The 13,536-nt window shown below is 39.4% G+C and overlaps 1 protein-coding gene across 1 annotated transcript in view; it reads right to left on the reverse strand.

Annotated features, from left to right (window-relative positions):
- Positions 1–13,536, reverse strand: part of Cage1 (cancer antigen 1) — a 58,804-nt gene that overhangs the window by 17,585 nt on the left and 27,683 nt on the right. Inside the window, exons 7-10 of the mRNA XM_013016624.1 lie at positions 12,310–12,420; positions 9,002–9,076; positions 8,737–8,844; positions 1,166–1,270 (exon numbers count right to left, since the gene is read on the reverse strand). Of these exons, the coding sequence (XP_012872078.1) occupies positions 1,166–1,270; positions 8,737–8,844; positions 9,002–9,076; positions 12,310–12,420 (399 nt within the window). The remainder of the gene's footprint in view (positions 1–1,165; positions 1,271–8,736; positions 8,845–9,001; positions 9,077–12,309; positions 12,421–13,536) is intronic.

Raw genomic sequence — 13,536 nt, forward strand, 5'->3', positions numbered from 1 at the left:
AAGGCAGGAAGGCAGGAAGGAAGGAAGGAAGGAAGGAAGGAAGGAAGGAAGGAAGGAAGGAAGGAAGGAAGGAAGGAAGGAAAGGAAATCATAATACTATGACTTGGATTGCCTACAGCCAAATGCATGGATATACACAAAGCCTCCTGGCTAGCCAGCTACAAGGCTAGTGGGGGTATTTTACACACCATCACAAAATCCAGCGGAGGAACATAAATGTGGCTATAGCAAACTTCACATCCTTTTTAGCTGTCTCACTGATGTATCTCATGATGTATCTCATTGATGCATCATGCATGTGTGTTAGTCCTGGAGTTTGAACTCAGAGCCTGGGTACTGTCTCTGAGGCTTTTTTTGCTGAAAGCTAGTGCTCTGTCACTTGAATCAGAGCTATACTTCTGGCTTTTCTTTGGTAGTTAATTGAACATAAGAGTCTCAGGACTTCTGACTGGGATGGCTTTGAACCTTGATCCTCAGATCTCAGCCTCCTGAGAAGTTAGGATTACAGAAAGGAACCACCAGTGTCCAGCTTTGTGGAATCATTTTAACAGGCAATTTTTTTAAAATTTGATCAAACACTGTAACAACACAAGCATAAACCCTTCTTGAATATAGGAAGACTTAAGACTATTGAGAAGAGATAATATGTTCTTCAGGTATCCTGATTGATTACTTTCATTTCTTTCAGATGTAAGTGTGCAGTTGAAAAAAATGCCTTCCTTTACTAGAAGTTCTTATAGGACTTCATTGTGCTCCAAACATTTGGCGTACCATGTTCCACAATTCTGCCACAGGAAAGACAATGGTGTCAGTTGAGAAGAGATTTGAGTGTAGTCATTTTGGTGCAATCTAACCTGGTTTTCTTTGGGTAAGTTAACATTGCTTTTCTTCACTTGTATGGATGAACAGAGTTTGATCAATGTGATGGTACAGGAAAGAGGAAAGGAGGTTTTGAGGAAATAATTACGTGTGAATTTTAAAGAAAAAACATTATGTCCCCTAGCTCATTGAACTGATTTTTAGGCATTGTAGATGCACAAAAATGAAGGAATACTTTATGCTTATCCTAGCCTTCCTCAGAAGAGGAGAATTGTCATGTGTTTTCACACTTTCTCTTTTTTTTTTCTGTAGCTCCAAGTCAACAGGCAAGTAAGGAAATCTGTACCTTATTTATTAGGTTGCCTACATGTCTTCGATACTTGGCATTCTCTTCAATGAGTCTGCTATAGTGGTCTTCTTTTGACTCTAGGAGGCCTCCCAGTTTTGTGATCTATGGAGAAAAATCAGTGAAAACACTAACCTGGAACAATCATACAAGCTATATATGGGTGTTAAGAACAAATGAAGACAGTGATTTATCTATACTTTATTCCAAAATTCTCTTACACTGTTGTACACTGGTGAATAATGGGATGCTGTGAATCAGATCTTGGTTGGACTGTACATAAACAGATGAGCACAAGTTATTCTAGAGTTTTACATCATATTTTATACTATGAAACTGCTTTGCAAATAACACCTATTAGGTCCAATCTTCACAACTTTTTTGGTTTTTTTGATTTTTTTTTTGGGGTCCAGTTGTGGGGCTTGAACTCTGGGCCTTGGCGCTGTCCCTCAGCTCTTCAGCTCAAGACTAGCGCTCTACCACTTGAGCCACAGTGCCACTTCCGGCTTTTTTCTTTTTGTGTATATGGTGCTGAGGAATTGAACCCAGGGCCTCTGGCATGTAAGGCATGCGCTCTACCACTGAGCCACCTTCCCAGCCCCTACAACTTTTTTGTATAGACAATGTATACACACATTTGATTCTATTTGAAGTAAAGCAAGACACATATGTAGGTCAAGAGACATTCTCAACCCTGAATAAATGGCCTCCAGTTCTTTTTCCTTTTAAGTCTGGCCAAATATATTTCATGTTCTTACCTATGGTATTTTTTTTCAGGAAAAACATTAAAAATTAAAAGTTGTATTCGTAGGCTGGAGATATAGCTCAGTGGCAGAGCATTTTCCCAGCATCACTAAATCCTCAGAATATGCCCTTTTAAAGATGGCATATAGGATTACTTATCAGGAAAGCTACTCACAAGTTCCCCTGAGGAGCTATCTTAATTTTTCAAAGCAACTATAGAGGAAAAACTTACATAGACTTTCCCATTTAATAACCATTCTAAGGATGTCCTTCAGTTTCCTCAAGTTTGAAATATATTCATGTATAAATGAGTATTTGCTTTACACAATGGTGAAACAAATTTGCTGCAAAATTCATAGGGTTTTCTTTCTCCATTTTTTTATGTGTGTGTATGGGGGGACTGAACCCAGGATCATGTTCTATTATTGAGCTATACATGCCCAGTCCTTATGGGGTTTTTCTCCCATCTTCAGCCCCCATAATGATTGAGCAGATAAAATGCTTTATGACATCCATCACCAGGTAAGATATATTTGTTTAAACTGGGCCTTGGTGGCTCACACCCGTAGCCTTAGCTACTCAGGAAGCTGATATCTGAGAATTGCAGTTCGAAGCCAACCTGGACAGGAAAGTTCATGAGACTCTTCAATAAACCATCAAAAAAGAAGAAGTGGAGGGGCTGGGAAGGTGGCTCAGTGGTAGAGTGCTTGCCTCGCATGCATGAGGCCCTGGGTTCCATTCCTCAGCACCACATAAGCAGAAAAGGCTGGAAGTGGTGCTGTGGCTCAAGTGGTAGAGTGCTAACCTTGAGCTGAAGAGCTGAGGGACAGTGCCCAGGCCGAGTTCAAGCCCTATGACTGACAAAAAAAAAGAAGTGGAGCTGTGGCTCAAGTGGTAAAGCACTAGCCTTGAGCAAAACAGCTCAGGGACAATGTCCAGGCCAAGTGTGCAAGCCTCAGAGCCAGACAAAAAAAAGAAAAAAAAAGATACCATTACTGGGGCAGGGCCTACTGTTCTTAATTGGCTTTTTGTTTTTTTCTGGTCGTGGGGCTTGAACTCTGTGCCTAGGCACTGTCCCTGAGCTCTTGCTCAAGGCAAGCACTCTACCACTTGAGCCATAGTGCCACATCTAGTTTTCTGGTGGTTAATTGGAGATTAGAGTCTCACAGACCTTCCTGCCTGGGCTGGCTTTGAACCATGATCCTTAGATCTCAGCCTCCTCAGTAGCTAGGATTGTAGGTGTAGCCACCAGCACCTGCCCAGCAAAACTTTTCCACTTTTTTTTTTGTCCAGTCCTATGGTTTGAGCTCAGGGCCTAGGCACTCTTCCTGAGCTTCATTTGCTCAAGGTTGGCACTCTATCACTTGAGCCACAGAACCACTCCTGGCTTTTTTTTTATTTATGTGGTACTGAGGAGTGGAACCCGGGCATCATGCATGCTAGACAAACACTGACCACTAAGTCACATTCCCAGCCCTTACATGGCTTTTTTGAAGACTGATACTCTACCACTTGAGCAAACATCCACTTTTGACTTTAGCTACTTAATTGGTTCTAAGAGTCCCTTGGATTTATCTGCAGAAGCTAGCTTTGATCCTCAATCCTCAGATTTCAGTCCCCTGAGTAGCTAAGATTACAGGTTTGAAGCATTGATGCCCAATTTAGCTGGTTTTGTTTTTGTTTTTAGACAGGACCACAATTATGTATCTTAAACTGGCTCAGGATTCTCCTACTTCAGTATCCCAAATGCTAGGATTGCAGGTGTTCCCTGTCACATCTGGCCTTTTTTCTTATTTAATTAATGAGGAAAATATCATATCAATGTCCCTACTGCTTTGATTGGTTACATACATTGATTGCATACATCATTTAAAGTAGGTAATATAGATATTATCTCATTTTAACAATGGTAGCAAAGTAAAGAGAATTTGAAAGGATGTGTCTAGAAGTGGAAAACACTAGAATCCATATTTGTCATCCATCAGTGTAGGCCTTTTTCTATTCCATGTTATTGCCTCTCCTAGTTTTATCTTGGAATAGCGAGTTCACACATTCTAATAAAGCAGAATGAATATCTTTCTATTTTTATTGTAAACTTCATGGCATGTTTTGAATGAATGACTTTCAAGATCAGAGTAGTAACAATTTTACAGATTGGATTTTTTTTAATTTGCTAACTTCAGATGAAAGAAACGATAGCAAAATATTTCTTATAAGATAATACAAATTTTAGAGACAAAGCAATATCTCTGAAAAAGCCAGTTTAGCTTACAATAAAAAAGGACTAAAGGGCTGGGAAGGTGGCTCAGTGGTAGAGCGCTTGCCTTGCTGCCTGAGGCCCTGGGTTCGATTCCTCAGCACCACATAAGAAAAAAGAAAAAAGCCGGAAGTGGCGCTGTGGCTCAAGTGGTAGAGAGCTAGCCTTGAGCTGAAGAGCTGAGGGACAGCGCCCAGGCCCAGAGTTCAGGCCCCACGACCGGACCCAAAAAAAAAAGAAAAGGACTAAAATTTTTTATATTTCTGTTAGAGTGTAAAGTGTAACCAATTTAAGATTATAATTGACATAGATATATAATAGCATACATATAGACATACATACATAATACATACATACATAATAGCATATATTTAAAATGTGCACGTTGGTCAGGTTTTGTTTCTGTTTCATTCTAGCATCACCCTGTATCCAACTCCTCCTGGTCTTCCTGCCTCAACTTTCTAAGTGTTAAGTTTTGGCATATGTAATATCACTACAATCAAACTAATGAATGTATGCAGCACTCCCACCTCTACCACCTAAGTTTCCCTGCCTGCCCCCTGCTGTCTCTTACTTCCACACTACCAGCCTCAGGCAACCATTGACCTGTGTTCCCTGACTCTGGATTATTTTGTATTTTCAAGAATTTTATATAATGAAATCAAATAGCACTCATGCCTTTTTTGTCTAGTTCATTTCAATGCACACAATTATTTTGAAACTCATTTGTCTTGCATGTAAATTTTCATTGTTAAATAGTATTTCGTTGTATGGATCTGATTTTTTTTTTTGTCGGTTGTGGGGCTTGAACTCTGGGCCTGGGCACTGTCCTTGAGCTCTTCAGCTCAATATGAACACTCTACCACTTGAGCCACAGTGCCACTTCTGGTTTTCTGGTGGTTAATTGGAGATAAGAGTCTCATGGACTTTCTTGTCTGGGCTGGCTTTGAACTGTGATTCTCAGATCTCAGACTGGCTTATAATGCTTTTTTTTTTATCCATTCAATCATAATTGGACATTTGGATTGCTTTCAGTTGTGGGCTTTTATGTATATGTGAGCCTCCACATATATATCTCTGTATGAACAGAGATTTCTCTTGGGTAAGTACCTAGAAGTATAATGATAAAAGTATATGTTTACTATTTAAAGAAATTGTCAAAATATTTTCCAAAGTGGTTGTATCATTTTACATCATTCCAGCAATGTATGAGAGTTGTAATTGCTCCACATTCTGTCCAACTTATGGCATGGTCAATCTTTAATTTTAGGTATGTGATTTTTTTTACTGTTATTCACTAATTTGTACTTAATATTGTTGAGGATATTTTCACATAAAAAGCTGCCATTCATGTATCTACTTTGTAATGTGTCTATTCAAATCTTTTTCTCTTTTTTCCCTTTCTCTCCCCTCTTTTTCTCTCCTTTCTCTTCCCTCTCTCTTCTTCCCTCCCTCCCTCTCACCCTCTTTTTTTCTTCCTCCCTCCCTCCCTCCCTTCTTCTTTCTCCCTTCCCTCCCTCCCTCCTTTTCCTTCCTTTCCCCCCTCCTTCCCTTCCTTCCTTCTCCTCCCTCCCTCCCTTCCTTCTTTCCTTCCTTTCCTTCCTTCCTTCCTTCCTTTCTCCCTTTTTCCTCTCCTTCCCTCTCTTCCTTCCCTCCCTCCTTCCCTCCCTCCCTTCTTCCTTCCTTTCTTCCTTCCTTCCTTTCTTCCTTGCTCTCTGTCTCTGTGTCTCTTTCTTTCTTTTGTCTGTCTATCTCTCTTTTTTTCCTTCCAGTATTGGCACTTGAACTCAGGGCTTTGAGTTTACATGCTTGTTTACAGCTAGTGTTCTAATACTTGAGCCACACCTATACTCTGGTATTTTGTTGGTTAACTGGAGATGGAGTCTCGTGTACTTTTCAGGCATTGAATTGCAAGCCTCCTGCCCCCCAACCTTTGTGTCTATTTTCCCCAAGTATTTTTTTCTCAATACTGAGTTTTAGAGTTCTTTATAAATATATTCTACATACAAGTGCTTTATCATATCTGTGATTTGCAAAAATATTCTTCTAGTCTGTGGCTTGTCTTTTCATTAAGAGCTCATTTTAAAACTTAAAAAAAATTTCAAGACAGAAAAATTTGGAAGATAGAGGCTATAAAACATCACATGAAAGTATGCCAAAGAGTACTTTATTAAAGTAAAGTAATATTTATGCAAGAATTGATAGGAGAGTGGCAACATTTTTCTTTTGCAATGGAAGATATTACTAGATAACCTTGAACATGGCTATGTGATTATGTGATTTCTCTTCTTAAGACGGTGTCTTTTCCTTGATGTCTCATCAGGGATGGATGCTAGGGAAAGGGAAACCATCAAGGCCTCCACAACAGAAAGCAGCATTGAATAAAGGAAGAGAAATTGTGGGTTAGTAGAGTGAACTGACATGCACTTGACCTTACACAGCAGGAAATAGCACTGTGAGTCAACACACAGGAAGTCAGGTGAGAGACAGCACTCACTCATTCAATTGGTCCTCAATCTCAGATTTCATAGATACTGTTTGGCAGCTCAGCCCAGTGATCCCAACCTTCTATTTATAATAACTATTTCTTGAGGCATTTTGTCTAGATTTCCACATAATACCTGCCTGGTCCTTGTGCTTGAATTTGGCAATTAAGGATCTCAATTCTGATGGACAATCTTTTTTTCTTATCTTTCCCCCACTAACTCATTCCCTGTAGCTCAGTGAAGGAAGAAGAGGATTCAGATTTGAGGACAAATTAAAGTGAAGAAAGAAGAAAAATCTGTGGATTCTAGACCCTGAATATGTAATCTGTGGGTTTCAATACTTTGTCTGGATCTGGAATCTACCCATAGTGGATAGTATTTATTCTATGATAATTTTAATCTTTGAAAATATAAAGCACCTGTAAATGAGAGGCAAAAGGGCAATGGCTCATTCCTGTAATTCTAACTACTCAGGTGGCTGAGATCTGAGGGATCATATTTCAAAACTAGCTGGGGAGGAAAGTCTCTGAGACTCTTATCTCCAATTAACCAGCAAAAAACGAGAAGTGGAGGTGTGGTTCGAGTGTTAATGTACCAGTTTTGAGAAAGAGCAAGAGCTCAGAGCTTTGGAAGCAAAGCATGTGCACATGGGCTAAAACAACAACAAAAATCCTATTAAATTATAACTATTAAGAGATGCAGGAATATGTTGAATAGAAGTATAAAGTAAGAATAATGGTTTAGATGTATGCTATGTCTTTTATGCTTTTATCTCTCTCCAGTCCCCAGTTTTATCTTTTATCTCTCTCCAGTGCCATTTTTTTGTCTTCCTGGAGTACTTTAAACAAACCTTATCATATTAATTCACTTGTATTTTTTGACATACACCACTAACAAATAAGGGCTTTTAAAAGCATACTACTACTACTATCACACCTACTAAAATGAACGTAATTTTTATATTTTCTTTCTGGTGCCAGGGCTTTATATTCATTAAACATAAGCTTTACTCCAGCTTCAGCACAGTAACTTTTTTTTTCTTTAGTACTGGGGCTGAACACAGAGCCCTTGGCTTGCTGGACACTACCCCTTAGCTTTTTCGCTCAAGGCTGGTACTCTACCACTTGAGCCATACCTCTACTTCCAGTTTTTTGGTGGTTAATTGGAGATAAGAGTCTCATAGACTTTACTACCCACACTAGATTTGAATTGTGATCCTCAGGTCTCCGCCTCCTGAGTAGCTAGGATTATGGGCATGAGCCACCAGTATCCTGCTAGTTTCTGCATTTTTTTTGCGGGGGGGGGGGGGAGGTCCGGTCGTGGGGCCTGAACTGTGGGCCTGGGCACTGTTCCTCAGCTCTTCAGCTCAAGGCTAGTGCTCTTAAGCCACAGTGCCACTTCCAGCTTTTTTTTTTTTGCTTATATGGTGCTGAGGAATGGAACCCAGGGCCTCAGGCATGCAAGGCAAGCTCTCTACCTCTGAGCAACCTTCCCAGCCCTAGTTTCTGCATTTTGAAAGACACAATAGTCTAACTAGAAAGCAGACACAATAGTCTAAATAGACAAGATTTAAAAATTTATAACATGTGACATAGAGCTGTGGCTCAAGTGTCGAAGCTTGACTGAAAAAGCTGAGGGACAAGTATCCAGGCCCTTAATTCAAACCCCAGTATTGGTACACACACAAGAAAAATTTCAAATCACAAAAATAGGGGCTGGGTATTTGACTTAGTGGTAGAGTGCTTGCCTAGCATGCATAAAGCCCTTGGTTTGATTCTTTAGTACTACATAAGCAGAAAAAAGCCAGAAGTGATACTGTGGCTCAAGTGGTAGAGTGTTAACGTTGAGCAATTGAAGCTCAGGGACAGTACCCAGGCCCTGAGTTCAAGCCCCAGGACTGGCAAAAAATAAAAAGAAAGAAAATAATCATTTCTCTACTTCTGTTAGTAAATAGTCCTGCTACAACACCAGCATATGGCTATCTTAACAAGCATACTTCCTGAAGGCTGATAATGTATTAAACTTGCTAATATAATGGTATTGGATATAAAAATGATAGCAGGGCATGAAGAGGTCTTTCTTACCAAGAAGTCAAGCTCCTCATTTAGATTGTGGTACTTATCCAGTTTGGCTGTCAATAAGAAAGATGTATCTCTAGAATCATTAGCTTCATTTGAATCAATGTCTGCGCCCTAAGATAAAAAATATGTGCTCTTTTAGTACCTGCGACATTTGATAATACTTTATTGATTTAAACATCCAAGAGATTATGAGTTAAAAGATCACCAAATTTACCTGAACTTATGTTTTTGTACGCTGAAGACAATGTATAGCAAATGTTAAACTCACCTCAGTCTTGTGATATGCTGTCTCTCTAGCAATTAATTCTCGAAGCATGGAGATTTTGTCTTTATGCTTCAGTAGCTAAGAAACAAAAGAATTATGCTTCAGTAGCTAAGAAAACAAAAGAATTTTAAATTTCAGGAGTGAAGAAATAAAACTACATTGTATAAAATATATGATAAAATCAGGGGCTGGGAAGGTGGCTCAGTGGTACAGCACTTGCCTTATATGCATGAGGCCTTGGGTTCAATTCCTCAGCACCACATAAGCAAAAAGAAAAAAGCCGGATGTGGCGCTGTGGCTCAAGTGGTAGAGCGCTAGCCTTGAGCTGAAGAGCTGAGGGACAGTGCCCAGGCCCAGAATTCAGGCCCCATGACCAGACCCCCCCTCCAAAAAAAAAAATCAAACCATACAGAGTCCAATCTTGTCGTCTCTAAAAGATGATGTTTTACAGGCTTTTCTGCAGGCCTGGGCTACATTCCCAGCTTAAAATTCAACTTTAAGGAAAATAACAAGGTTGTGGGTACAATAACTTTTTATTCATTCCTTTCATAATAAAAATAATGTGTGTGTGTGCACACACGTGTGTGCTGGTACAGGAATTCTGAACTCTGAACTCTGAGCTTTATGCTCTTGACATCCCCTCCATCAACTCTTGGCTGGCACTCTACCACTGGAGCCTCACCTCCAATCTGGCATTTTCTGCCTAGGCTGACTTCTAATCACAGTTTTCAGATCTCAGACTCTTGAGTAGCTAGGATTGTAGATGTGAGCCATCAGCACCCAGAAAAACTGTATATCTAGATAACTATCATCTACCTGGAGAGTGAGATAGATATCTGTATATCTAGATATGTCTAGATATAGAGCTGATAGGTATCAAGATTGATCTATCTATCTATCTATCTATTTATCTATCTATCTATCTATCTTTTTTGCCAGTACCAGGGCTTGATTTTAGGGGCCTTTCACTCACTGGGCTTCCTTGCTTATGGTTGGTATTCTACAATTTGAACCATGTCACCAGCCTGAAAAATACATCTTAATATTCAAGCATTTACACTCTCCAAATACAAATAAACACATAAAATTTCATTGTGAAATATTTCCAATATATATTTCAAAATAGAAGAAAATAACTTAGCTTCAGCAATTAATAGCTACTGATTCTCCCCTCCAGCTATACAGTCTGCCTTTGAGTTCCTTCCGTGTGTCACAAGGCAGGGATGCCCCTAGTGCAACAAAGGGAAGGCCGAGCTGGAATATCTAACCCACAGAAAGCCATTGTGCCGCTGTTGCCTTCACATAGAAACTGTTCTGACTGAGCTAGTAGAAGTCATCCGGAAGAACCATAAAGACATCTGACCAGACCCACCACCACTGAGGAGGCAATGGCTAGGGTTCAAAATCTGCAGCTCACATCGTAGAGAGGGGAAAGGCAAGGTCTACAAAATTTAACATTAATTGGGTTAACTGTATACTGGTGAGCTTCCTATACATAAGAATAATACAAATAATAATAATAATACAAATTGTCATTCAAAACAATTTGTAGTTAGATGCAGGTGGCTCATACTTGTAATCCTAGCTACTCAGGAAGCTGAGATATGAGAGTCAAAGTTCAAAGACAGATAGGGCAGGAAAATTCAGAAGACTCCAATTAACCACCAAAAAGCCAGACATGGAGTTGTGGTTCAAATGGTAGAAAAATAGCCTTGAACCAAAAACCTAAGGACCATGCCCAGGACTTGAGTGCAAGCCCCAGAACCAGCACACACACACACACAAAATACAATTCACAGCTAATTGTCAATCATATCATTTACATTTCATTCCCATTTCCTCCATACTCCTTCAAATTATTAACTTTGTATCATATAGTCTGTCAGCATTTCAGTAACATAGAGAAAGTAACCCAAACAATATAAAAGTCTGAAACTGCATTTTTGTAACATCCTCATTTGGACTTAGATTTGAAAGACTGTTGTAGAGAAGTGGAGGTGGGTATTTCCTGTGTGTGACAGGGCATATTTCTTGGTCCTTCCCCAGATATCTGCAACATGTTTTCCATTCAGAAAAATTCAGTTATTTAGGACCCAAGAGTCCAGATTTCAATGCTTTATTCCCTTAGCCCCATAAAATTGTCATTTATGTATTCCTGTCAGATAAAAACGTTAACATGCTTTCTTAATTTTGTTTCTCAATCTCTTTATTACCACATCAAAAAGGGATAATTGAAGAAACTTCACTGTCAACTTGATTGGATTGAGAAATGCCTAGGACATCTGTAAAGCACACTTCTAGAGGTATCTGTGAGAACATTTCAGACATAGATAGTGCTCTAATGAATGGATTGATCCCAGTTGATGGATTCATAATATAATGGCATTATTGAGAGGTAGTGAAAGAGACATAGGAGGTTGACCTAGTTTTGGGTTAAAGGTCATGGGGATGTGTTCTGGAGGGGGGAACATTATCTTGCCTAGACTGGTTCTATATTTTTCTTCTCCACTTCAGCTGCCACGAGGTGAACAACCTCTTATACCATATACTCTGGCCGCTGTGATGTTCTGCCTCATGATAGGCCCAGAAACACAGAGCCAAGTGACTTAGCACTCCAAAATTGTGAGCTAAAATAATTCTCTTAAGTTGTTTATGTCAGATATTTGGCCATGGCAATACAAACGTGACCAACACATCGAGGAATGGATGCTCTTGCACTTCTTCCCACCTGAGAAATAAAATCACTTTTTTTCCATTTTCCCATTATGAATGACAAAGTTTTAAAGCACTACAGCAATACTAAACACTGTTGTTGGGTGCTGGTAGCTCACACATGTAATTGTAGCTACTCAGGAGGCTAAGATCTGAGGACCAAGGTTCAAAGCCAGAAAGAAAGTCCATGTGACTCTTACCAATTAACCAACAAAAAGCTAAAAGTAGAGAAGTGGCTCAAGTGGTACAGTTCAGCCTTGAGCAAAAAAACGCCAACTGACAGCTGGAAGCCTGAGTTCAGGCCCCAGTATCCATACAAAAAACAAATGAAACAACAAGACAAACAAGTAGTGCCATGCATTAGTGAAAATATAATCACTCCAAATTTTCTGCAGATGAGTAAGACCTTCCATTACATTCTCAGATGATAAAACAAGCCAAATGTTGAATGATAGATCTACTTTATGAGAGGCATAATCAAACTAATCTGATCCCCCCCAAAACATTTTTTAAATGAATCCACATTTGAGGAGCAACTTTTCTGGGACCCTTTGACTATGTTTTTTCACTAAAAAAATTTAGAATGAAATATATAGTACCTGTTTATCTAACTCTTTCTTCCTGTGCTGAAAGTTCTTCAGTTTTTGCAGCATTATGTCACTAACTTTCTTATTGTCTTTGAAATGTTCAGTATCAGGATTGCTGATGTCCTAAGGGAAATAGTTGGAGAAAACAGATTGAAAGATTTTCTGAGACATTAAAAGGAGGAAAGAGAAAAGGTAAATAAAACAAATTTCCCTTCTGAAGTAAGTGGCCAAACCAAAGGAGATAAAATCATACTTCATTCTTCCTATACTCTTCACAAGACCTCCCATAATGAGTTAATACAGAAAGACCTCCTATTGATTCACACTTTTACATTTGTTATTGGGACACATTAGTTTAATTGTATATAAACCTTTAACCAAATTTTAGACAACTTCCTTATACATAACATCAGAATAATTCAACACTCTCAAGAATATGGAAACTCTAGATATTTTAAGGGTCCACAGAATGAAAATAGTTGTAGTAACATAACTTAGAGGTATAATGTGCAAGGGTTTGTATTTGAGTTCTGTCACTTAATCATACATGAAACCTCAGACCAGAAACTCAACTATCCATTCATAGGCCTGGTTTTCTGAGTTAAAAAAAAACAAAACTTAAAGCCTAATATGATAAAACAACAACAACAATAACAATAACGATAACAAGGTAAGGACAGAATGAGATACTCCTTAAGTATCGAGGACAGTAAATATAAATGCATCCAAAGCCCTGTCATGTGGTAAGCAATTCTTGCTGAGAGTCCATTATGAGCTTACCTCTCTCTGCTTGAGATACTAGACCTACAGCACTCCTATGTGTCTGAAGTTGAATTCGCCTGCCTCTGGTGGGTGTGGTAGATAGAGAACAGACAAGCAGATCACATTTGTTTGGAATTTGATATATGTTATCACCTGACAAGGCACTACCATTAAGAAGTCTAGTGGAGCTGGGCACTGGTGGCTCATGCCTGTAATCCTAGCTACTCAGGAGGCTGAGATCTGAGGATCACGGTTCAAAGCCAGCCCGGGCAGGAAAGACCGTGAGACTCCTATCTCCAATAAACCACCAGAAAACTGGAAGTGGCGCTGTAGCTCAAGTGGTAGAGTGCTCGTCTTGAGCTGAAGAGCTGAAGGACAGCGCCCAGGCCCAGAGTTGAAGCCCCACGACCGACCAAAAAAAAAAAGTCTAGTGGAGAAGCAATAACCCATAAGTAAGACTGAATAAAGGAGAAATCT

The sequence above is a fragment of the Dipodomys ordii genome, unplaced genomic scaffold (genome assembly GCF_000151885.1).
Source record: "Dipodomys ordii isolate 6190 unplaced genomic scaffold, Dord_2.0 Scaffold32, whole genome shotgun sequence".
NCBI lineage: Eukaryota > Metazoa > Chordata > Mammalia > Rodentia > Heteromyidae > Dipodomys > Dipodomys ordii.